At 40.1% G+C, this 27,150-nt stretch overlaps 1 protein-coding gene across 1 annotated transcript; it reads right to left on the bottom strand.

The window, feature by feature from the left end:
* Window positions 1–216: 216 nt before the first annotated feature.
* On the bottom strand, window positions 217–26,313 carry LOC311060077 (integrin alpha-M-like; the record flags this gene model as incomplete). The annotated part of the gene is made up of 29 exons (XM_084078201.1): window positions 26,253–26,313; window positions 25,876–25,978; window positions 25,613–25,701; window positions 24,687–24,757; window positions 24,350–24,470; window positions 23,870–24,054; window positions 21,329–21,474; window positions 21,068–21,218; window positions 17,964–18,044; window positions 17,139–17,262; window positions 16,733–16,872; window positions 16,474–16,626; window positions 16,159–16,371; window positions 15,922–16,055; window positions 14,759–14,889; window positions 14,492–14,649; window positions 14,264–14,389; window positions 9,563–9,636; window positions 8,390–8,531; window positions 7,803–7,901; window positions 7,577–7,659; window positions 6,739–6,808; window positions 6,506–6,604; window positions 6,252–6,332; window positions 5,964–6,074; window positions 5,361–5,489; window positions 5,158–5,268; window positions 3,075–3,118; window positions 217–253 (listed from the first exon to the last, which is right to left on the bottom strand). Exons 1-29 carry the CDS (start codon window positions 26,287–26,289, stop codon window positions 217–219), a joined length of 3,243 nt encoding a protein of 1,080 aa, XP_083934327.1. The 5' UTR covers window positions 26,290–26,313.
* Window positions 26,314–27,150: the final 837 nt, after the last annotated feature.

Below are 27,150 nucleotides of genomic sequence, written 5' to 3'. Positions count from 1 at the left end.
ACCCTAGAAGCAAGTTTCGCGGGCTCTTTAAATCCACTGGTTTACCCCCAGCGTCACAGCGTGATCTAATATGAGAGTGAGTGACGACACTAGCGCTGACTCATGATAAGAATGCAATGCGAAAATGCTCGTTCTACCTTAAGGAGAAAGTTCCAATGTTTGGGACTACAGCCCATGGTTTGCGGCGAGATCAGAGCGTGTCATAACTTTCTCTCTCTAATGGTCTGGTTTACCCGCCTCCTTCTCCCCACAGCTGAGCACAAGTGACAGATAATTGACACAAGCTCTGTTGTATTTGGAAGTTAATGAGTGAAATACACACCTTGTAATGTAACATTCAACCTCATGGAAGTTGAGAAGAGTTGTCAGGTAGGCCTATTGCCAGGAGAGTGAAGACTGCGAAACTTAGTCACATCTTGAAAGAGAGTTGAAGGAGAAGTGAATGAATTATCTTCATGACAAAATGTCATTAGAGTAGATTTTCCTGGGTGAGTTATATGTACCTATCAGTTAGCTGCTTAGCATTAACATTTCCATGATGTAGGCCTAAAATAGCTGAATTGTGTGTAATTTCACATTTATTATTTTACTTGGTAAAACAGAAACGAGTCAAAACACAGCACTTTAGTGTGCTGTGAATATGTTGTTGTACTGAGCTGTGTTTTAGGCTTACTGATGCAACATGCAGGCACAGTAAAGCACATGAAGGTAGCCGTCCAAATGTGTGTGTATTTCAGCTGTGGTTAAATCTGTACAAGTAGGCTATGTATTGTTTTAAAAAAAGAGTAAAAGACCAGATATGTATACTATGTTGAAATTAACAGATCATTAAGGTGCTTGAAGGTGCTGGGTCCTGGCTATATACTATAAAATAAATATTTAAATAAATAAATACACAATGTTTTGTTTGAGTGCACAGCACCAAATATCCTTGTATGAAACCTTAAAGCTAGTGATTAAATCCTCACCTGTAAGTTTCTCTGGATAAGAGCATCAGCTCTCAACAAGCAAAGTGATAAAGAGGATCTTATCAGCTCAGATACAATGTGTTCGTTCGCCCCCAGAATAGGGAGGGTAAAAGGTTCATGATGTGGTTAAAGGGAAATTATTGAATATACTGTAAGACACAAATATTTCACACTGCTTGGTGTTAAGAGTTTCAGCAGTGTCGGAGGAATCACTCACATTTTTTACTTTAATAAAAGTATCTATACCACAAGGTAGAAATACTCTGTTACAAGTAAAAGTCCAGTATAAGTGAGGGGGAAAAAACAGTGAAAGTACTAAAGTAATATTGTTGGCATCAAAATATACATAAAGTACAAGTACTCATTATGCAGATTATCCCATTTCAAAAGCTTTCAAAATGTATAGAAATCTTTTTGAAATAGAGGATCTACTGTACACTACATAGAGAGGACAAAAAAAGCTATTTATACTATGTATTTATTTGTTTGAAGTGAAAGCATGAATGATTTTGTTCAAGTTCTGTGAAATGATGAAAAATAGAAGGACTTGATTTGAGCAATGTTTCTGAGCTGGAAGAAGCATGATTGTACAACCATTGCAGGACAAGTCATATACATCTTCTATGTCTATATAGCAAGTAATACATGCTCAATCTAGGCATTATCATTTTCTTTTGTAAGTGTATTTACAATTTACAATCTAGGCATTTAGCAGACACAATTAATCCAGAGTGATTTACAGTAAGCAAGGACAACACAATCTATGCATCAAATCAAAACAAATGCATAAAAATAGTAAAATGTGTTGTAGGGTTGGATCAGGCTTTGAATATATTCGGGTGCCATACCTTTGGTTGTTCTACCATCATAGCAGTAATTATTACATAATGTACAGTAATAAAAGCATAAAATATAAAATACTATATTCATGTAAAATATTGAAAATATTTCATGCACAATCTAAATGGTGTGCTCACATACATACATCCCCTGCACAATGTAGAGTATGTTGAGCGTCAATATCGCATTTGGTTTATAAGCAATTGAAAATACCAATTACAAATATAGTTGAGTACTTACAGCCCTATGTACAGTAGCTCTGTGGTTGAATATCTGTGAACTATCCAATGTAAAACTAACTTTGCTGCGGCCCCATTGACTGGCTGGCAATGAATCATGTTCAGTGACTGTACCTGGTTCTGGAATACTGGGCTATGTTGTGTGACAGGATACAGTATATGTATACTAGCAGACTTTGTATGTTGTGTTGTGGCTGATGTTGACAATAGTGAGTTGTGACAGGGTACAATATACAGTTCATGCATGAGACACTCGTCATTTGAATTTCTTTCTTTCTTTCTTTCTTTCTTTCAGACACTCAACGGTTATGGTGCTATGTCCAGTACTAAACAACAACGGGGATGAACATGTTACCGACAAGCATCTGTATGGGGGCTACCAAGGGTGAGTGAGAAGATGGCGGCTAGGAGAATGAGGCTGGTCGGTCACAGCCATTGACACTGCATGGGAGCTCCCAGCAGTGGAGGAAAGTACTGGCGAGCTAGCCAGATGTATGGAGGATCGAGATGAGTGGAGATGCCACTGGAGGGCTCATCCGAGGATGAATCAGAGAGAAGGGGGCTTTATCTCTATCCATCGGTTCCAAAATTCTACCCTGGCCATCTCTTACACAACTGATGAAGTCAAGTAGAAGACTTCTCAAGGTAGGAGGAACCATTTTCTTTTTACTTTGCTGCTGCTGCTTGAGTTGTATGCTGTGTGTATTCAAGCTGTTGTACTATTGCTGTCATTTTGGGAGCCAATGACTGGGTGGAAATGTTCAATGACTGGCTCTGAAAATGAAGGCTGATGAGAATCTACAGTGTACGCTGTGTTGTTTCTGCCGTTGAAGTTATTAAGTTGTAACAGGGAACAGTATGTGATTCTTGGATGCTTCAATTATCCTGTTGTGAGTTTGCTATTTCCTTTTTAAGTTCAACATGAGGTTTTGGCTTTTGACATAAAACAGTCTTCAATTCAATCATCATCAATTCTTCCTCTGGTGTTTGTTCTCTGCCATCTTCTGGACCTTGTTGTACTCCATACTTATCAGCAATCATCTGCTTCAACTGACTCTTGAAAAACCCAGCCTGAGAGTAGGATACACCAAGATACACATGAAGAGAAAAAACAGCTATAAATAAACCAACACATTAACTAATACACTGGAAGACTAAATTACTCAAATAACAATTGTCTGGAATGTCTGTGGTAATGCTGCTTAAAACACCTTCCTAATGTTCTATATCTCAAAATGTGTGGTGTGCAAAGGAAGTTCCATTTCAGAGAAAATAATTTTGGTTTTGTTGAAAAGTAACATAGCACCTTTTCTTGCCTCCCATATGTTTTTCAGGCATCATTGCCTTCAGTATTGATTGTATTGGAACCATATTTTTCATTAATATTTTATATTAATTTATATCTCATTCACAACATTGAGAGAAAAAAATAGGCATAAAGCATAAAATAGAAATAGAAGGACAAGAAATTGGCATTCCCCACATTTTAATCCAGGCAAACTAGCATTTCACATGAAAGTAATTGCAACAGAGTTGTTTTCTTCACAGAACATTTCTATTAAGTCACCAGAACAACATACTAAAAGTCCTAAGAAATCCTAGTTGCGGAATTATGTTTAATTGGCATCAATCCAAAATGGCCGCCAATTATTGTCAAAAAGCCATATAAAATGATGGTGAGTCCAATGTTCATTCATCTGAGATTTCAATTTACTTCCAATTACATTTTGAGGTGAGGAATTCAGATAAAATATCAAAATAATATGTCAGCCATTTTTTAACCAATATAACAGAACTACAGGGTGTTATTACCACATATTCTAGCAGCATTTGACATCAAAGTAATTGTAACTAAATACTAATTGTATTATTCACCATACAGTACATCATTTCTATGAGGTGTCCAGATTTCTTAGGACTTTTAGTATGTTGTTCTGGTGACTTAATAGAAATGGTCTGTGAAGAAAGAAATTCTGTTGCAATTACTTCCACTTTGAGCTCCAAGATGATGCACTATTTCACTTATATGACATTCGTCTTTCTGTATGCCAGGAAATCGAGTACTGTCACTGTGGCCACATTTTCACTGATAATCTCCATGATGATAGAAATATCTCTAGACAGTGCTGCAAACTTTATCCCCAGGCCAATATGCTGCTTCGTAGGTTCAGTATATGTTCAGGTCCTGTCAAGTGTGCACTTTTTAAAGCATTTTGCACTCCATGTATACAGCCTTCTTGTGGTGCACATACAAGAAAGGTAGCATGCGGAGGCTTAAAGTGGCCTACAATGATGCCCTGAGGATTCTACTTAAGGTCCCTAGATGGCATAGTGCCAGTCACTTGTTTGTAAACGTGTGGGATCCACACATGTGAGGCTCTATTAAGGCACTCTATGTATGGATCCATATCTCGCCTGGATGAGTCCCGGAACAGTATTATTGAGGATATAGTCAATCCTGGGAAGAGCTGTCTCCGGTACTCGTCCAGGGTGCGTACACACTAGAGAGTCAGCCTCTATTTACTTGTTTTTCTTTTTGTTTAATGTGTTATGTGTGATGTCAAGGATTTGTATGTAATCTATGGACCCCCTGTGTGTCTGGAATAAAGTTTGAATTGAATTGAATATGTCGTATGACAAGTTATCAGATCTGTAGTTCTGATATTTCTAAAGATTTTCACAGCTAAGCCCAAAATATGGATGCCAGGTTGAAAGTTATTAAGATTTGAGATAACTTGCGTGCAAGCTGGAGAGTTAGAGAAAAGGCCATGGCATCATCAATCAGTAGGGGTTAGCCTCTGTGGTTCATGAAGGTGCACAGAAAATGTCATGGCAATGCAGTCAGCATTTTTCTTTTCTGTTATAATTATTTTGCCTTTATTGACAGGTACAGTGTAGACTAGAGGGACAGGAAACATGGAGATAGAGCAGGGGAGTGACATGCAGCAAATGGCCAGGAATCGAACTGGAGACTCACTGTCAGACATTAGAGCCCATGTGTGATGTGCCCTAACTATTTGGCTATCGGGTCGCCCCGAGGTAGTACTTCAGTAGTAGCTAGATAGGTTATTTGGAACCAAATTGGGGGAAATGACAAAGAGATATATTACCTTATATAAGCCAATAGTGATCAAAGCCAAAACTGCCAGGCCTAGCAAGGTTTCAACAATAATCAGTGTGATGAGGTCTGTCTCAGTGTACACCTCTACCGTGGACACAATCTGAGGGGAGGTCATGAGAACAATTAAATCACTTTCTTCTAAGTCTTCTAGTGAAAATGAAGAGTGAAATGAAAGTAGAGATGCAATGTTACCTTTCGAACAGGGGGGACCATTTGAACAGCATTATTCTTAGAGTCTGTTGAAAGGAAGATGTATTTGCTTCTGTCATACTCCAAAGTGGCTGTGCTGATCAAATGGAATTTGGCTGACTGGAGACCAATCTGTGGGTTGGAAACAAAGAGGGAAGAGGATGAGGAGACGTTTTTGTTAGAGACAATTAAGCCCAATAGGCCAGTATCCTACTGAGACGACCATTCAGCGAAAATAACAGATCTACAAGCTGTAGATCGGCTATATTCAGCAAAGAGATTTGATGTAGAGGGGAAAAAGGAGGGCCAAAGATAGAGCCCTGGGGGAAGCCGGTCAACAAAGTGTATAGGGTTGAAGGGGTTAAGAGACAATCCATTAATGCAAAGGTTTAGAGATCTGTACTGTATATTATTTTCATTCTAGAATACATGTAGCAGAAAAACCCTTGCAGGCTTGGTTGTTTTCAATGATGCTATTGAAGGAATTTATTGTTGCACTTATGAACATTGTCAGCGCCTACTGTAACAAGTGTCAAGACAATGACCTTAAAATGGCAAAAACTTGATTGAACTGTGATTTTACATGTTAATAGAAATGGTATTCACCTGCTCGATCCATTCTGAGCTCAGGTTGGCATAGATGTTGTAAACATCCTGCTGATTTTTCACCATGAACACGTTGCATCTGAACACTGTACATCTGGCAATAGAGCAATCCTATGGGCAATTAAGGACAGATTGAACCAAATTCAAAGCAAAATGTTATTATGCAATCATAATAATTTTTAGCATACACACAATTATTACATTTAACTAAATGGCATGAAGGATGGCATAACTAATAAGTGTTTGTAATTTGTGGATGGTAGCTGTCAATGCGCAGACCATATTTACCACTGTATGTGTTTTATTGATCTTATCCACAAAATCTGAGAGAGTAGGTTCCTCATCCTTATCTCTGTAGCAGCCTGGAATCTGCAAGTTGTGTTAGTCCAATGGAGAATATAACATAACATTAGAGTCAATAGGTGCAACTCATTGAACTCAATTGAATGGGGCATGAGAAAAAGTTGGTCACGGAGCAGTTTGAAGGTTGGTGTGCTTGAGCTCCAACATGCACTCAAGTGTTCATCCATGATGTGAGTCACCTTTATATTATAAGGATCCACCCAGATGTGTTTTTTACCCAGCTTCACCGGCACCTTGATGACCACAGTAACGTTAAAGGCTCTCACAAGATTTAAAACCTGAGAGCAGATAGAACATGATAGAAAGAAGGGGGGTATGTTCATTGATGTCACTTGATGTCACAGCAGTAAACCTAAAAGCTGAATGGAGTTGATAAACATAAATGATTGACATTCTTTCTTTTTTTTTTTACCGTAATTGATTGCATAAGTGGTGTCTGCAGATCATTTTTTCCAAAAGTAAAATTGCTGTAGCTGGGTGAACTGAATGGAAATATTAAACATTTTACTTCATTATAAAACCTTGACAAGTTTTGATCTGTTCCCAATTATAATGTTTAAATTAATCACACAAATTACTATGTGAATGAAAAGAAACAATGCAAACCTTGGATTGGAAATGGAAAGAAAGATGCTGTACTTCACATCAATCTCTTTCTCTTGGTGAAGTTCACTTTTTTGTGAATGCTTATCATTTCCACTGAAACAGAAGAGAAGTAATTGATAGACAATAGAAAGCGCACACAAGCCTTGTGTGTCTGTTACTGGGGGATTGTGGAAGAAAAGCTGATATGTAATTATTGTGCCGTCACTGAAATCAATAATGTGTTACATTTTGTGTTTCATTGTCCTTTATTTCATGAGTTATGTTTAAAATGTCAAAGTGTCAACAATGTGGTTAAGTGATGCAGATAGACTTCAATGGCTTTTTGAACACAATGTATTTGCATTTGCTGATTATGTGGAGAGAAAACAAACAAAAAGAACATAATACATGACATGTTTATTTTGGTTACAAATAATTATTATTTCTTTAGTTTTCTTTGTATAAATTGTGCAGCTTTCATTTATTGAGAAGTGAAACTTTTATAATTATGTTTTTTGAATGTTTTATAAACCTGTAAGGGGTGTTTTTTTTATGAATGAATGGATGGATTGATTGATGGATAGATGAACAATATTCATTCATTCATTCATTCATTCACAAGCAACACAGTGCAGGATCTTCCACTAGTGCCTAGATGACAGTACCTTGTGGCAGTTGCAGTGATCGGTATCTTTCTGTCAAGTTCATTGTTGGTATCTTCTACCCAATAGGAGACAGTGAAAAGTACCTAGAATGGAATTGATCAGAGAAAGTGCTTTAACCAGTATATTCATCTACCAAAGCAGTCAAAAATAAATGTTGACGGCAATTTTTATCTGATTGTCCTTGCTGAGGTGTGTGAGCAGAAGCGAAGTTAGAGAAAACGTGAACCTTAGCATTGCTTTTGAAAATAGGCTTGTCAATGGTGCAGTCACTCTTCCCCTGTGATACACCATCCTCACTGTCTATAGAGTTACATTCCACTCTTCCCTGGGTAAAGACAAATAAAACCACAATGCATGTTAATCACACATCTTCTTTAACCAATGACAACAATGTATTAAAGGTTTCATGACATTCAGTTTTACAACACATTAAAAGTAGTCATCATGGTTCTTCAAACGTGTATTAAAAGTTTTAACTGAAAAATCCACTCCAGTGATCCATGGCAGGGTTGAATATGAAGAGGGGAGGGGAGGAGCGGAGAGGAGAGGGAGCAGGATTAATGGACTGTGATATCAAAGTCCAGGGGCCAATCAAATATTACTTTTCAGCCTAATTATTCAGAAAACCCCAGACCACAGAAAATCCACTGAATGTTCAAAGTTCAGTTTTTTTGGGGGGTCTAATTGAGGTCATAAAACCCTCCAAAAAACATAAAAAATTAAAAAAAGTGAAAATGAATGTCATAGAATCTTTAAGGCTAAACTTGGGGTTAGTTACGTTGCATTGACGTTACCTTGACAATACTGCCTTACCTGCTGTATGGTGAACTTCCTGTATGAGAGCCCAGGAGGGTATGTGAGGATGACACGACTGTTAAACGAGTTCTCCTCTCTGTTCTCAACTGACACCATTATGTGGTTCAGTTCATCTATGCCCACTTTAACTTCTGTAAAGCTGATTATGATTATGCAAAAACAGAAAAGAAAAAGTTTAATTATTGTGTCTTCTTGATTGCAGGTGAAATCATTGAGGGAAAGGTAAAATATCATGTTTGCCATTCACTTACTGTAGCTTTCATACTGTTCTTCTAAACTAAACATATGGTTTACAACATCCTCTGCTGGTCAACCCAAATAATACATATTACTAATACATTGCTTGACAAACGGCATCTAAGGAATCAGGTTGCTAATGAATAGGAATATACATTTTTTCAAAGGCCTAGACCAGTTCAGTTTGTACTTTATGTAAACAGTGACGGTGAAACAGCCACAAAAGACAAATGTATTACTTTCTGGTGAAATTGGTGATTTTTTTGGTAATGGCTAGATATTAGTCAAATTTCAATCTCAAAGCTCACACAAAATCCCTCCTTCTACCTCCAGGTAGTAGAGAGAGTCCTTTAAAGTCTACCTCTGAGGAGTCCATCAGGTCAACTGACTGTCCACCATCCAAATTTAACTTCAGGGGTGACCGTCCCTTTGCTCTCAGCCCCTAGAGGCCTAGACTGTTGAACAGCATTCTCTCCCCTGTAAGACCTCCTCTCTTACACCTCCTGACGTGGCCATTTTTATTGTTGTTTGTACCTATTGGCTGTCTTGTTTGTTTTGTCTGCGGTTATTGTATTTGTGATTTTAACTACCTCCCTGTCTGTAAAGCAATTTGGTCAGGGAGAGTAGTTTTTAAATATAGTGTATACATACATTTGACTCAACTTAACAAACAAGCAAGCCCAGAAAAGTATTGAGTGTTAATAGCGTTGTGAGCAAATGACCTTGTTGTACAGTAGTTTTGATTGAGTTTTGTAAATTAGAAATCAGCTGACAGTAGAAATGCCATGTGCGAGGCAAATTTCTGTATCAATAAAGAAATCAATTGCATAGGGGCGTATTCATAAACAGGCACTCAATAAATCATGTTTTGATAGGTATCATCACCAACAATGTAACCACACTCTTAGATGACATGTGTACATTATGTCTCACCTGCTAAAGTTGAAATCAACTTTGAGGTTGTCAGTACAAAGGCCATCAGCACCACAGTTGAGTTCAAACCCTAACTGTGGTACAAGGGAGGAATCACATTTTCTGTAGTTGTCAAACAGTTATAATGAGATGATGGTCCTGCAAGCTTCAAAAGTCTTTGAATGTGATTTTACTCTGAACTGGTAGCCATAAAGTTCAAGCTTTGCACAAAATATGAGAGAAAGCGGCGCACCACAGAGTGCACACACACCATCCAATATTGTAGAGGTGCTGACCACGGTGTAAAATATTTAAATCAAAGGATCAGGTCACACTCGTAGCCACGATACAGAGTATCATTACCATTATAAAACCAACGTTTCGACCACTGAGGTCTTCTTCAGGGGTTTGAAAACCCATTGATTTTAAGAGGCATAATGTGACATTGGCAGGGATGATGTGTGGCATTGCTGCAAACCAAGATGCATGCATTTAGTTGGATGCATGCACTGGCTTGCATAGTAAACAGTGAGTACAATGAGTGTTGATAATGTGTTGTAGATGAGGTTATAAAATGTTCCTTTATGAGGTTATTATAATATTGGAGCGTAAAGTTGTCGTCCCTATAGTGGTATGTTTGAGTAGTGGAGTGCAAAGAGTTATAGGGAGGAATAAATGGAAATGTTTGTTGTAGCAAGATTGGATGGCAGAAATTATATTATTACATGTAATGTAACAATGTTACATACTGTAATGTTGTTTTGCACAGCATGATCAAGTACCAGGAGGTATGCCGCAATATTATAATAATACTTACACTGTCTGATGCATAAATGTCAAACTGTGTCTCGCTTCCTCTCTCTGTCTCTCTGTGCCCGATGCGTGCACACACATTTCGCAAGTGTCATAGGTGCACAGTGTACTGTATATTGTCACGTTGGCTTGTTGTCACATTACCTGGGCTTTAACTGAACGCTGTGTCTGTCCCGTGCGCGTGCACATGCATACGCAGCTTAGTTGCTGTGATGTTACTGTGTCTCTCTCTCATTGTGTGTGGGGCATCATGTGACTGGGTCTCTGTGTTTGTCTGTGTGGGTTGCACGTATAGGCAGGCATAATAGGTGTTGCGGTGCTCTGTGTTTCTCTCTTTGTCTATGTGCATTGCAAGAGCACTGTAAACTGTAGTGGAAAATGGCATATCTACGACATATGGTTAATCTTTTTGCATCTGTTGCACCCCTTTGGGTTGATTAGACTAGAAGCTCGGCCCTGCTGCGCAGGGCCTCGCGTCTAGCCCGCCGCCACGCCCACGTAGCGCCCGCGGCCACTTGGCAGCGCATATAAGTGGCGTAGCGTCATGAGGGCCAGTGGGGCCGTGGCTCGGTCAGTGAAGACCCTGTAGCGTGGATGATATGTTGCATAGAGGGGCAGATTTTAAATCTCCAGAGGAAACATCCGTGGGCTACCATTGGTTCAGCGATGTGTGCGGTCGCCCTGCGGCCCCTCCTCCTCCACCAATGTGCAGTATTGAGAGCCCTGACGTCACAACATTTGGAGCGATGGGCACTGCACTCTGGTTGGTTAGGGTACACCTAGGGCCCAGGTAGAACCCAGTTAAAGCCTGCATGGGCAAACCCAGTTAGGACCCGCCTTGGTCCCACATAAACGTGGCTAGTTGGGGCCCACCTAAGGGCCAGGTAGAAGCTACTTATAGCCCGCATGGGCATCGCAGTTAAGACCCACCTCGGCCCCACATAGAATTGCCTAGGTGGGGCCCACCTAAGGGCCAGGTAGAGTCGGTGGGGACCCCCCACAGGCCAATGTTAAAATGGTAGCACTTGTTCCTCAACAAAGTGTGAATGTGCGTGCAAAGTTGACCACAATCGGACGCTGCATTCATGATTTGCGGCATTTTGTGCAAACTTTAGATGTGAATCTTAGCCAATCGGGATGGAATATGAAAGATTAAACAGATCCGTCTTGATCACATGACTATAGAGATCATGTGTACCGATTTGCGTGAAATGTAGATAAAATGGGAAGGAGTAATGTAAAGAAATATGTTGTACATAAGTCGGCCTCCTGGTGGCGCTATAAAAGGTAGATGTGAAAAATGCAGGGGAAGGGTTTTTCCTTGACCTCTAGAGAGTGCACATACAAAGTTTTACACAGATTGGTGCAGTTATAGGTATAAACACAAATCGGACTGTTATAGCGCCACCATGAGGCTGATTAGAAAAATATTAAGTGGAATTTCTTGGTCGGCATAGTGGGAATGTGGGTGCAAAGTTGCACGTTAAGTGCATGCTGTGTTCATAATTTGAGGCATTTTGGTCAAAACGGAGCAGTCCTGGAAACTTTGGAAGCCATTTTTAGTCAATCAGGATGGAATATGAAAAATCTGAAAGACCGTGTTTTTTTTCAATGACTATAGAGATACTGTGTATCGATTTGCGTGATGTTAGGACAAAATATAGGAGTACTGTGAGAAAATGTGTTTTGCAAAAAGCGGCCTCCTGGTGGCACTATAACAGGGCCAGTGAGTGTGTGTGCACAGTTGCGCTGCGATCAAGCCAACGATGCGGGAGATTAGCTATCCACAGACGGACGGACAGGGGGTAAAACATACTCTCGCGCCATGCCTTTCGGCCTGGCGGAGACAATAAAAAAGCTAAAGTAAAGGAAAAGACCATTACTGCAACAAAAGTAGTCAACAAACTATACTATAAAACATTGGCCACATTGTCAAATAATATAGGAAAGAGGCAAACATGTTGAAAATAGCCAATCTACAAGCTTACAACGCCTGTTGAGCTTGTAGATGTGCTATTTTCACAATATTGACTTGTGGAACGGAGTCAAACAAAATGGGGGGGTCCCCAGTTCAAATATGATTATTTGGGGGGGGGGGGGGGTAGCCACTGCCCTAGTCTGGGAGGCATTGCCTCGGAGTTTGGACAGCGGGGGCGCGGCCACTGCGTTGTGATTCAAATCAACAGCCAATGAAGAAAAGGGGGCGGGATCCACATGCAGTGGGTGTTGCATCTAAATAGGATCGACGGGAAGCAATTTCCCCTTGAGAAATTTCGGCCGCCATTGTTGTGTACTGCTGTTTGCCTCTCGTCGGACTTTTTACACGAGTTGCACAGCTCCAGACCGGTAAGAGGCGTGTCCGCTCAGATTCAGAGCGTAAATTACATCCCGCCCACAAATCCCAGGGCTCTGGCCCAGAAGTTCCTCGCCGAGCCGGCGAAAACTTCTGGGAACTCAGATTACCACTGCCCTAATCGGACCGAAATGATCTGAAATTACTACATTACCATAATGCAGCCTAAACGTGCGTTGCACGGGGCGGTCCTGCCATTACGTTAGTTACTGGAGTTGCTTTGGAGCTACACCAGAAGACACACAAGGCCATCTACAATGGACTAACGGAGCAGCAATAATAACATTTACCGCACAAACGTGCATTGTTGACAAAGTGATTGCACAGCCGCTGCAGGCATGACAACCACGTTAGCGTTAGCTACATGTCAACTATCACAGCGCCCTGTCCGTCGTGGCTGCGACTGACTCTGATGGCTACAGCCATAGATATACAAGTAAGACGCGCGAACGCTGGAAGCGAACGCAGCTCGAAAATATTGTATATTTACAGACTTTGTGTGTGTGTGTGTGTGTGTGTGTGTGTGTGTGTGTGTGTGTGTGTGTGTGTGTGTGTGTGTGTGTGTGTGTGTGTGTGTTTGTGTTTTGACTGTAGCTGCACTCTGGCGCACTCTGTTGGCCGCACCCAGGCAGTGCACTGCACACAGACACACACACACACACACACACAAGCCGAGCAGACTTTCATAGTAAGCTCCACTTGGGCGGAGGCGCGCCTTCCTTCCGCGTTCGCAATAAACACTACAACAAGCTCTCTGAGATGCCATTGTCTGGGAACTGCTCTTAGCGTGACACGACCAATGAGAGTGAGCGCTTTCGTTGTTGCTAAGATACGGTGCATGGCACACGGCGTCTCTGCCCCATAGCTTGTAGATCTCTCACACGTGATTGGCGTAGGCTGCGTTGCCAGGTCTGACTTTTTGTATAAGCAATGGTCGCCGGATTTTTTGGCGCTTTTGGTGTCGTTCGCATAGTGTGCACGGCAGCGCTTGTTTCGCGCACGTCAGCGCGACGTGGCAAAGGACGTGGCAACGTGAAAGGGTGGTCACTGTTTCGCAGATGATGATTGGCTGGTGAGATTGACCACCCGGAAGTAAATTGCGAGCAGACACTTTATGACACTTTATGATTATTAGAAAAGGAGGCAAATGTGAAGGTTGAAAATTAAGTAGAATTACTTATATACTTTTGCATGAGCGATTTTTGGTAGCAAGTTGGGAGTAAAATGGAGCAGTGCTTTGGCCGTGAGTTGTTCCTTAGTGGTTGAGGTTCCAAAGGCGCACGGCTCTCTGATTGTATTGTTGGGATGTTGCAGATATATGGCATTTTCTGTTACAAAATATAATCAAATTTCCCTCCCACTAATTTTGGAAACCAATAATAGGCAAAAAGTATGGAATATCAAAAGCAATTTGACGCTCAATGTCACATGACTCATGAGATCATGCGTACTAGGGCTGTCATTGAATATTCCATATATTCAAATATTAAAAATAAACAAATATTTGACTTCACGAATTAAGATATAGAAATTAAAGAAATGTAAAGGTAACTTACAGGATGATAAGTGGTTGTCTGAGCATGCTGTGCAAGGCTTGGACTGAGGTGGTCTGAAGAGGGAACACCTTCAAAGGTGAATCTAAGCTCATTAGACAGTTGATTCAGAGCATCCTCTGGACAAGCCTGCAATGACAGAGCATTTTTGTGAAAAGAATCCTATTGCAGTAAAACCATCAATGAAAATTATTTCTCTAATTTATGGTTATATTTAGGTTACCAACCTACCTCAATGTCAATTTCATGTGAAAAGCAGTGTGGCTTTGCCATGTCAAGAGTAAAAGAGTTGAACACCTCTTGTTGTTTTGTTGTCATGATGTAAGCACGGCTGTCTGGGGTCTTGCGAGTTGAATCCAGTGTCAACGTATAATTAATCCGTGCTTGAGCTGGAACAGTTAAGACTTTCATAAGAAATGTATTCCCTGCATGAAAGTATTTTAAAGGCTAAATTGGCCCTGTGGTCAGTGTGGTGTACTTAGAAAAAAGGTGAAAAACCTGAGTGGCGAGTCATAGTGAAGCAGACTTTAGCTGTGTTATTCAAGGGAGAATTGCAGTCCGAGTCGTTGATGGTGATCCGGGCTGGGCTGAATGTCACCTGTGCCTCTACCATCACGACTGGCTTAGATCTGGAAATGGACAGTGTCATATGGGGAGCATACCGGTGTCAAAATGTACCACTACCCTACTACTAGTTCACTTGCCAGTGTGGAGCCCCCACCGAGAGGACATAGTGCCTCCCCCGAACAACTGTGTTTGTATAGACGCTCAGAAAGTTGGATGCAACATGGATTGGAATCCCTGCTCTGTGGTGGTGTATGGTCATATTAGCCTACGCCATCCGAGTGCCCACATTTTATTGTTTTTCTTTTATATTTTCCTTTCTTACTATGTGGTCATTGTTTGCTAATAGTAAATACAAGACAGTCAACAGTTTCCTCTGTTATACCATCATTATTAACAGAATAGCTATGAGACTGGCCGGTAGTAAAGGGGGATGCTGGGTTAGTCTATTTCATGCAGCTGCGGGGCAGACTGCGAGAGACTGAACCGACTGAACCGAGAGATTAGAACTGACCTGGGAAGCTGTCAGACATACTCTACAGGGTAACAAGGGAGCCGTGAGGTAGTTCTTCATCGGGACTGGCTGGCACCTTACTGGCCCCTCGCTAGCACAGTGGAGAACTGGGTGGAGGAGAAGAGACTCTCCACACCAGACGTCCCTCACTCTGAGACACCAGTGTCTTGGGAAAATATGGAGGCATAGCCAGGACTTTGGGTTGGGTGTTAGACCCCTCAGGTGGGGGCTGTGTAGTGTGTGTGGCAATGGACAAGAGGAGGACTTCCCAGCATGCACACGTAATCCCTATTATTTGAGTTAGAGCGTGGATATGCCAGGCCAGTTCTCAGATTTGTATTGTGTTAATAGGATGTCATGCTGAATTATGAAACCCCAAATGAAACAAAGAGAAGACTTTATGTAGAAATAAACATGTCTGTTCTAGGCCACATTTTAAAGCTCTGCTGCTGCACCCCTTTACATCATGGTATTACATAGATGTAAATCAACTGGAAAGAGCTAAAATGTTTCTGAGGTTTATATGTCTTACAAAATACTAGAATTACACCAGTGATAGAATTACATCATTCTTTATAAATACCTGAGTAGGAGGACAGCACCCTTTGAACCCACTGCCAAGTCGGGCAGATTGTCTCCACTGAGGTCAAAAGAAGACTGGCTAATAGACAAACCAAAGAACCGCAGTCCAGGCTGGACATCAGAGCCAGGAATTCTCTAAATAAAAAGTAAAGAGAATGATTGAAATGCCTGGGTCGTACCTGTCCAGCAAATGCAGAATGTTGCATGAATCCATGATTAACCTTTGACTCTCACACACCTGTGAGTACATGGGATTGATTGTTAGTCTTCCATAACCATGGAAAATATAGATGCTTCCTTGACCATCATTCTCTAGTGGTGCTCCCACAGCCAAATCATTGAATCCATCACTGTTGAGATCAGGCAGTGGAGCAAGAGAGGAACCAAACCTTCCTCTTTCTCCTGCAACACCTTTCAACACTGTTTGTCCATCGGATAGACAATCAGCTATCTGATGGGAAAACAGAAAAACAGGAATGAGAATTATCATTTGAATTCTCATACCTGATGTCAAATGTATGCATTTGATGACAGAAAGTTAAACATTCTTTACCTCGTGAGTAAGGCTACAGACGTAAACCCTGCCCTCTCGATCTTTATCCGTGAATGAAGGAGCAGATATGAGGATTATGTCAGTGTATGCCATTTGATCACGATCCACATCCATGGTACAAACCTCTGCCCCAAAATATGCCCCAATCTGAAACTGAGAAAGACAAAAAAATCTTCATTCAAAGGTGGTAGAATTACATTTATACTAAAAATATATATATTTTTGAAAATGTTTTATGAATAATATTTTGAGCTCAAACCTGTGGATCTGTCGAGGGTTCGATCTTTTGGGGGGGTTTGCTGTTGGAGAACACCATTACCATCCCCATATGTTTATATCTTGGAGCACCTACAACGGTGAGAATGCCACTTCCTCTTGTGGCAATTGCCATGGAGTAACCTAGAAGAAAACAGCACTAAGTAAAGTACATTAAGTGCTAGATTTTGTAAATAATTAATTATGCTTTGTGTGCATTTAGATTTAGTTGTTAATGTCGATTTTCACATGAGGATTACATTGGACTAAACAATGACTCCCAAATGAAAGCTATGGCTAGAAGTCTGATGTAACATGCAAAATATTGTACTTATTTAGATAGACATTACTATACTTGGTGCTAATTACATACACTACAGTAATAAGAAGTTCATTTAGTACTTTCTCACCAAGATAACTGTCAGGATCCATATCTGTAAGCTCCTTGAAGTTTCCCCACTGGCCTTGTGTTGATATTTCTTGGTAGCTCCCCCTCCATTGGAAGAAACCAACAGCTGCCATCTGGAATCCTCCCTAGTATAGGTACAGTAAACAGATTTTTTAAAGGAACATTTTCTACAACATTTTGTTCCATACTTTTTGTAATGGCTGCCACAAGATCACAGCTTGTGTGGTACCTCCTTTAGAACTATAATAACACATGCTGGAAAATGGAGTGGGGCTTAATATACCTTGTTAAAACTACCCTAAAATGTACCAATAAGAAACAATAATTACAGTATAGATAGCATGTAATTACTAGTATCACAGGCTGCCTGAGGAAGAGTGGAGACACACACACACACACACACACACGGACGGACGGACGGACGGACGGACGGACGGACGGGTGGACACACACACACACACACACGGACGGACGGACGGACGGACGGACGGACGGACGCGAAAACATGGTCTCTTAACTTAATTTAGCTGCATAGGTTTGTTATTGCACAGTATTTTTGATTACCCCAGGCACATAAGCAACACTGAATCCCTCTTGAGCCATTTCCAGTTTTTTTTTCTTTTTTTCTTGAGCCATATCCAGAGCCAGTTTACTTGATCCTGTAAAAGGAAAAAAAGGAATATCTCACTACTCAATTATGAAACTTTTAAAAATTATGATTTTCCTGCTGATCCAGATTTTATGTGGACTTTGGAACTATACCTTCAATTGAAAAGATACTGTTCTGCAAAACATCCTTGATTTTAACAAGCTCTTGAAAGTCCACTCGGTACACGTGCTTCGATGGATCAGTTGCAATGGTGTCCAACTCTGCTCTTGCTGAATCACTATTAAAAGCACCTCCAACCTAAGGATACCAAGATACAGTGTTTGCAATATTTTGAATGACAATGTTATTGTAAAAAATTATATAATATATTGGTTAATAATTGTGTTGTCTCATCTCAAAAGTGAACATGTTTTGAAACTACAGTAAATAGTCATGTAATGCTGGGCAGTGACATCAGCATACTATCTAAACTGCCCACTAAAAGTTTGGAAACGTAACTTCGGTCTATTATCTCCCCTTAAATTATATCAATTGGCAATTGGTGTGCTTGCAGGTTGCTCAAAACGAGAGCGACAACAGAAGCATATTGAGGGATTTTGGCAATTTTTTGTCGGGTGCTACCCACACGTTTAGTTGTGTTGCTCATTCCACGAATGCCTGATCCTTACAAGCTGTACCTCTTTGTAAAGGTGACTAATCAACGATAAAAAAATATATAAAACACATTAACACAATACCAATTGTCAATATAGCTGCAAGCAGCGATAATACGGGGCCAGTGAATAGAGCGAGAGAGAGACATGGAAACGGAATAGATTGAAGAGAGAGAGAGTGACATGGAAACAATAGATTGATGAGAGAGAGAGATGGAAACATAATGGTTTGATAGGACATCTCAACCTACTGCCATTAACAGGATTCGAACTCTCAACCTTCAGACTAATAGGCTGCAACACTACCTATAGTGCTATAGCTTTGTCCAGGCTGATATTGTCTGTTGAAGATCATAAACTTTTACCAATGAAGAAATTGTACATCTCCTCAGAACCAAAACTAGTGAAAGTAGCCGATCTACAAGCTCACAAACCATGAAAAGTTGTGAGATTGTAGATCAGCTATTTTCAGAATGAAGTATGTCATACGTTGAAAAAACGTACTCTCAAATAAGCATTTCAGGTTATCTTTACCATTTGCACATGTATTCATTGATACAGTCATGTTGTTTGCAATTCAACTTAAATTAAGTCTGCATCAAGTGAGGCTTGAACTGGCGACCTTGAGTTTGTGAGGCATTCATTTAAGGGAGACGCCATTGGCCCAACAGACAAGTAACTGTGAAAAAGGAGATCACACAGATGATACAGTTTCACGCAAATAGCTGAAAAATCCTGGGTTTAAGTGTTTTTCAAACTGCTCAAAATTGCGGACAATCTAAGGGCGGAGCTTACTGGTCAAAGCGATAGATGTGTTCCTCATGAGTCAAGGCACAAGTTTAAGCAAGTTTCACGACTTTCGGCCAAACGAGGCATGACTTTTGCCTGTTTAAAGTTTGCATTTTCAAAAAATTGCTATAGCGCCCCCCTTTGGCCAATTGGAGTGAGATTGGTTTCAGTGATATTTGGAATGACTCTCTACATTACTGCAACGTTTCAAAGAAATGTTAGTCTTGCATGTATGTGTTAGGGGCAGATGAATGATTTTCATAAAACTGCAATAGTTAAAATCTATCTCCTCCTGGGATTTTTGAGCAATCTGCACGAAACGTTTAACACTTGAACTTTGGACCACTGCCTACAAAAAATTCCAACGGATTTTCCATAAGTGAAAAAATGCAGAAGTTAGGAGCGAATGACTGTTTTTCATATAATTCAAAATGGTGGGAGATCTAAAGGTCAGAGGTCAAAAGTCAGAGTGTGAAAGTTGTTCAGCATGAGGAGACGCATATGTGTATCCAAGTTTCATGGCTGTAGGTCAAACAGGGTATGAGTTGTACCTGTTCAAAGTTGCCACTTTCAATTGAGTGCTATAGCGCCACCTTTGGACGAAAGATTGTGAGAATTATTTTTTGATCGTTTTTCATGACCATCTACCATATGGCCGAGTTTCGTAAAAAGCGACTGCACGGTTCAGCCAGAACTGCGAAAAGTGGCAGAAGAAGAAGAAGTGACAGAATACTGCCAATAACAAAACAGGTCCAGAGCTGAGCTCTGGCCCCGTAATTATTAAAGGGGAGATACAATCGACCGAAGTTAAGTTTCCAAACTTTTTGTCGGCAGTTTAGTTCACCTCTTATTGTAGGGTTTTGTGGTCCTGTCCTATTCCCAGTACTAATCCTAGATAGACTGTTAATATTTGCTACAACTAGGAAAATTTTATACAAGTACGAATTTGTATTGAGTGTCCACTGTCTGTATAACACTAGAAAAGTGCACTCCTCAGACCCACCAGGTTGGGTTGCCTTCCCAGGGCTGTGAGAGTCATGAGGTGCAGCTGTAAGGACACGAAGAAATACGGGGAAACAGAGTTTCTATCAGACGGTGCAATGTTTTGTGGTGCCCCCTGTTGCCTTAAGTGAAAGCGCTTTTATAGATGCGCTGCATAGAGGCCACTAAACATATGATTCCAATTTGTGGATGATTGGATGTTGCATTCATAATATTCGTTCGGGTGGAAGAGCTGTTTTGGGTGTGTTTGCTACTCCAAGTGGGTAAAATGCATGGAACCAAATGGTCCATTTGGACCCGTTAAGGTCCATTTGTACCGCAGCAGTAGTGTGTTGGGGCTCCACTACAATATTATTTATTCATTTCATTTATAAGATAGGCTTACACATCTGCAGGAATCACTGCTTTAATTTAATTTTCTAATAAATATTCATATAAGGCCTTGTTGGCCTTATATGTATGGTTTTATTTTAAGATATTCTTTATTTCCACTTTGAAATTGCACTGTGAATAAAGTGTGGGGTCGCCAACAAATTTCCCCCATAAAATGGGTTCGTGTCATAAAAAAAAGCCCTGGTATTTGGTATCAAAACTCAGTTTTGGAATAGTAGCAAAAAGTGTATTTTGCGTATTAGCGTTTTTGTGTTCACTGGCTCCCGGGTTGCCAGATCATGTGCGTCAAACAAGCGCCGGTGTTGCCACATCCGTGAAACAAGCGGACCATGCCGCACGCGTGGTGCTCATATCCCCCGATGGGTATGGTCTAGTTAGCTACAACTATGTAAAAGATTATAATCTTATAAGTATAATTATTTATTTGTGGTATTTTTTCTTTAAATGTACATTTCAAAATTATGAGTGAGTCTAACCACTTACCCCAATGGCAAATCGAACAATGCCTTGCTTTCTAGCTAGGGAAGCAGCATCCGGTAAATCTATTCTATCGTTAGACTCTCCATCAGTAATGACCATAAGGAACTTGTTCACACTTGATCTCGATCCTCTGTTTCCTGAAAAAACATTTTGGCTGTCGGAATAAAACAAAATTATATATATATATATATATATATATATATATAAACTCTTGTCATAAAATGTTTGACAAGTTTGCTACGTTGTCAATATAAAGTCACTTACACAACTGTTTTAATTGCTGCAGCTGTATTAGTCCCTCCACGTTGTTGGCTAATACCATTAATTCGATATTCCCAAGATCCTGATGTGGCAGAAGCATCAAAATAATAGTGGATGTCGGTATTGGTTGAGTACTGGACAATTGCAAACTGCAAACACAAAAAGAATAGAAAAACATTGAACTGACATATATGTTGCATTTACAGTCAAGCAATTGAAGTGGTTTTAGAGAATGAAGCTGGGCTCTTTTCACGTTCATCTAGCAAATGTCTGTATGACTGTTGTGTTGAAATGACGCGTTGTAGTCCTTTGTCAGGTTTAGCTCAAACAGCAGCCTTTGGGAGCAGTGCAATGCAATTGTAATTTTCGTGTCTGGGAACAATGTAACTCGGATTTTCATGCGGGAATGGTCAAAATTACTTAATCGGTCATTTCTTGAATGGAGAAACGTAGAACAAAGCATGTTGGTGGGTTTCCACACCACAGGTGTGTTATTATTAAATCTTTTAAATTAAATTATGATGTATTTGTCTTTTTCTACAAACACATCCCTGCAGCTTTTTATTCAAAGTAATGAGAAGACAACTGTGCCCGTGTCTAGAATGAACAAAAGAAAGGCTGAATTTTGATAGTACAGAAGTCCTGACGTCACTCGTTCATCCCCAGGTTCGTAAAGTAATTTCGCTATGGAGAATAACATTGGGTCATCTTAGAATCGTCTCATATAAGAATTGTGGTCCAAAAATAAACAAACTGTCTCGGCGATGTTGTCAGGGAGGAGGTTCTGTATCTTTTATGATAGTCAGTCACTTATATTTGATACAGTCGGTTTCTGGTGAAAATGTAACTAATTCGGCGGAAATAACATTATCGTTTTCTCACCGTCAGTTGATGCTTCATATCCATAAGGGTAAAACCGCCGGGGTCATTTGTTTATTTTTGGAACACAGTTCTTATTTGACACGATATTAAATACGTCTATGGGGATTCAGAATGGGGTGGAAAACCGCGAACCAGGTAGACAGACCTATGATGTGTAAATTACGTCAGACCTTGGTGCTCTATAGCTTCAAGAAAACAAATCAAGTGATGTTAATATACTGTATGAGTAATTGCAGGATTAAAAGTGGCTCATTTTGGTTTAGCTAGATGTGGTGAATAGGCTACATGCTAACGTTATGTGTGAATTCTCAGGTAGGCCTAGGCTTAGGAGTGCCAGGACATACAGTATGGAAAGTAAAACCATCCACCCTGGTCTATTTGGCTCCGTTTAGACTGCAGTCAAATCCAGTCAAATCCGATTTATTTCTCAAATCCGATATTTTGCCCCGACTGTTCACACTACATTTGCAAGAGACCAGATCAGATCTGTGTGTTCAGACTGATTTAAACAATGTCAACCCAAAGCTGCCCTGCGTCCACGTATTTGCTTTGGTTACCGTGGTAACGCCGTAGGCGTCATGACCTTTATCGCTTTATATGTGTTCTTCAAATTGTTTATTTTCCTCTGACACTGCAGATAGGACCTTGTGAACCCATTTTCTGCCATGCCGGGAGATATGTCTTCATATATTGCCTTATTCCTGTACATTCCTACAAGTTTCACTTGTACCGAGGCATCCCCCCAAAGTGCTAGGAGACATTGAATTTCTCTGTCTGTCCACTGAATGCTGCTCGCCATTTCTTCTGTAAAACTTATGCTGCACTATTGTTTTGTTTTCTCGGGTCGCGCTGCAATTGACGTTTTGGACAGTTTGATATGTGACTTGGGTGGTTAGAGCAAGTTACTGCGTTCAGACTGAGACGCATCTTTAGAAATCCAAATTTAATCAGATTTGAAACCACCGCTTAATGTGGCTCAAGTCGGAATTGTAAAAATGTGACCTGATTTAGGCTGGATTTGGCCGGCAGTCTAAACAGGGCCTTTGATCCTTAAGGCCCTTACACACCGGGGCGATTAAAAAAAAAGAACCTTATAAAGTCAATGCAAGCTTCCACATCAGTTTCGCGGAGCGAAAAACGTTTTTTATTTATTCGGGCCAAGTCCGAATTTTGCGTATATTCGCATAATCGCCGGTGTGTAATGACCTTTAATGTTCTGCACAGCTGAACATATTTTTGCTGCTCACTATGTAGCTTTCTATATCGATATTGCCTCTAGCAAGTGAAGCTCTACATTGGAAAAAAATCGATTGGGATTTTCTATCTGATCAGCATGTTTTCATTGGCATAGAAAATATGAACCAAGCAGTTTGGAAGAAAACTTAAAGGGATAGTTCACCCCAAAACTTTATTTTTTTCTATCGATTAGTCACCCCATGAGACTTGATGACTGGCAGCGGTAGGAGTCCGGCAGCGTTAGGAGACACAAAGACTCTCTTTGTGTCTCCTAACGGAACCGGAATCAAATGATTGGCTTAGGAATGCGACAAAAACTAAAAAATATCCATAAATCCATAAATATCCATAATAAAAGAAGTCATTTTGGGGGTGATCTATCCCTTTAAAGTTATAATTTTACTTGACCAATTAGGCTAGTCCCACCTGTGTATCTCTTCTCATTAGTGAGCCAATCATGGTTATCACAAAAGCCTTCATTGTGTTGAAATCAGAGGCGGAAACGCTGCCTGAACCATCCAGTAAGAATGCAAAATCTGTTCCCGCTGCTCCTGCTCCTGCTCCTGCTCCTGCTCCTGCTCCTGCTCCTGCTCTTGCTTCTGCTGGGCACTCTGTTAAAAGATAATAAGAACAAAATAAAAAGGGCATGGGAGGGAATATGTCAAAAATCATAACATTTTGGTTATTGGCCTGGTAGGCTACAGTGTGGGCTCCTGAGGATGAAGGCGTGGAATGACAGATTTACAAAGGAATATTTCAGAACCCTGTGTGAAGTTAAGTAGCGTTGATGTTTGGGTTGTTTGGATTACTGGGGGACGGCATTGACTGATGGTGTAATCACCTCTAGTAAAAAAAAAAATCTTGCAGTCAGTACTTCTATTTAAATCAACATACAGTATTACTTACCTTCAAGAGATGACGGCACAAATCCTCCATTTCCAACCATGTCATTTGCAAGGATCTCTAAGCATACACCATTGTATGTTGTGATAGTTGGACACTCTTTTGGAATGGTTGGACCACATGCCTGAGATGAGAGAAAGGAATATCTGAACTCAAAATAGAAGATTTAGTTTTGTGGAGAAAATACACTATATGTCACAGATGCTTAGAAACACACACAGACAGAGAGACAGACAGACAGACAGACTCTAAATTACAAAAAAAACTTACTGTAGATGTTTAGGAATAGTTTTACTTACGGAATAATAACAATTAATATAACTGCTGTTAATTAACTCACAATTGTCTTTCCTGTGATAGGGTCATTTGTCATTGTCAAGCCAAGGGACATGTGGACTGCAAAAGCTGGCACTGTATTAAACGTAACATAAGGAAGATGAAATGATGAATGCCAGCATATTAAATTATATTGTGTCATTTTAGTATCAAAGGTTTAAGCAATCACTTTCATATCTTCAGAAATAAACAGATCATAGTCACAAATAAAATCCCTTCCCTGTTACATTATCAGTTAAAGGGGCTACACCATGAATTAAAAAAAAATATATATATATAAATATTGCCCCCTATTGCGTTTTAAACAGGTTGTAAGCCTAAAAAACATCCAGATATTTTTTCTCACAATCTGACTGTCTGTCATTCCAAGCTTTTTCAGCTGCAATACCAAAACGTCCTATTGGGCAGGGGGGAGCTACTGAGCAATTCTGTCTGGCCATCGTCAATGCAAAATCAGTGCAAGTGACATCACTTGCACAGCCATTCTGAAATGGCCTGTTCAGACACGCCCATTCAGGAAATCCATGAAATGAGCATGAATGACTGAATGTTAAAAAAAAATATTTTTTTGGGTACAAGAGACACTGGGGAGCCCCAAAAATACTAAAAACCTAAAAAAAAATGAAATTCATGGTGTAGCCCCTTTAAACCGTGTCTATTTCTGAGTATTTATTTTGTCAGGGATGCTCTAAATAACTTTCACCTTAAATGAATACATATCCAATATTATTTTATAGTCACCACTTTAACAACACCGTCCCTGTGTATATTGTATTTAAAAAGTAACTTTTAAATCGTAAAAGTACAGTTGAGACCATTCGTATATTGAATAATGAACATAACGTCATGATGATTATGTTATTTTTCCAAAATGGCATATAATTTTTAATTAACTTTTATGTTGATTTTAATGTTAATGTTGTTGCTTACCATTAATAACCATGGGGCTACATGATTTTGTAGAACACTTATATATTTGTCCGCTCCCATCTTTTGCAAGGGGTGCACTGACCAGTAAGCTAAGGAGAGAAATTGGTGAAAAGAAAAGTGTGAATAAAATATTAAATACACCCAGAAATGAAAAATTCTGAAACGTATCCGCTGGCTATTAATGATGTTGGTTGTGAAAAAACCTTGATCGAGCGCCTTGGTCTGGATTCCAGGCTACAATTCCATGCTCTCCCTTTATTTACCTTGATTGTCTTTGAACCACCTTGTATCCAAATCCATCAGCAGGTGGACTCAAGGATTTCCAAACCACAGGATCAATGTTAAAACCAACTGCAGCTGGTAACACTGAGAAAAACAAGGAACAACAACTCACCAAGGCAATACAATTAAGACATGTTACGTTATGTCCATGCCAGCCACACACACACACACACACACACAGACAGACACACGCACGCACGCACGCACGCACACGTTTTTAGGTGGGAAGAACAAAAAGAAGATTTAAAGTTAGACTTGGTGAGCATACAAGACAGTACAGCCTTCCTGTCCATCCCGCCCTTATTTCCGGGAGGTCGTGCCTCCCAGACCAGAGGCTTTGAGTTAACAATGGTCTTACCTGACAGGTAAACTGCAAGAGAAAGTGTCCATCCCATTGTAGTGACATAGGTCAGTGAAGTACTTAGAATCAACAGGATGACAATGTGAAACTGCATCTGGCATAGAGAGAGTTTGAAATCAAAATGCAGAAATAGTACTATGACTGCTGTCTTAATGTTGTTACTTGTACTGGCTCAAATGCATCGAGACAAGCTGTTGGTTCACGCAATTTACAAATGCTTCCAATATAGAGTCTGTGCAGCAGAAGCACTGGGAAAATGAGTGCAGATGTAAAGCAGACGTACGCCAACCCACACTTCCGATGCGTTTTTGCAGTAAATTTGTCCTATTACGCTAAGCATTTCCAGACGGTTTACAATTAATGTAAAGCAGTATAATACATATTCACAGCATGTCCCACCACAGAATAATGTGCTATAAACCTCCCAGCCAAATTTTTATTCTAAAAAAAAGTTATAAAATGGTTAAAAATCATGAAAAAGCAGTATTTCGTCTACTTACTCTGAACCCTGGGGGTGTCCACTGAAGGCACTGAAACCATTAAGGGCTTAAACACCTGCTTAAACACCTGCTTAAACGCCTGCGTTCTCACTGAGATCCGCAAGGTCACACTGAGCTTCTCATGTGAAAAGACTCAAAGCTCAACACAAAAACAATCGTGAAAAACTGTTTAAATAATCTAACTCCACAATTCATTACTACATAGTTCACAGCCTTTTTTTTCACCCTCCCTGCTGGCTTCCCTCTTCAGAACATGCGCTAATTGTGTTCGTATATAGACGCTTGACAAAACAGGATGCACCGTAGTGGATCCAAATCGACGTTTATTGAACGAATAAACGTTTTACATCGATAATTTTTAGAAACAAATTAATTTAGAACACATTTTTAAAGTC

This window comes from Gymnoscopelus microlampas, assembly GCF_963454915.1.
Source record: "Gymnoscopelus microlampas genome assembly, chromosome: 14".
NCBI classification, from domain to species: domain Eukaryota; kingdom Metazoa; phylum Chordata; class Actinopteri; order Myctophiformes; family Myctophidae; genus Gymnoscopelus; species Gymnoscopelus microlampas.
This window is presented reverse-complemented; position numbering and strand designations above follow the sequence as displayed.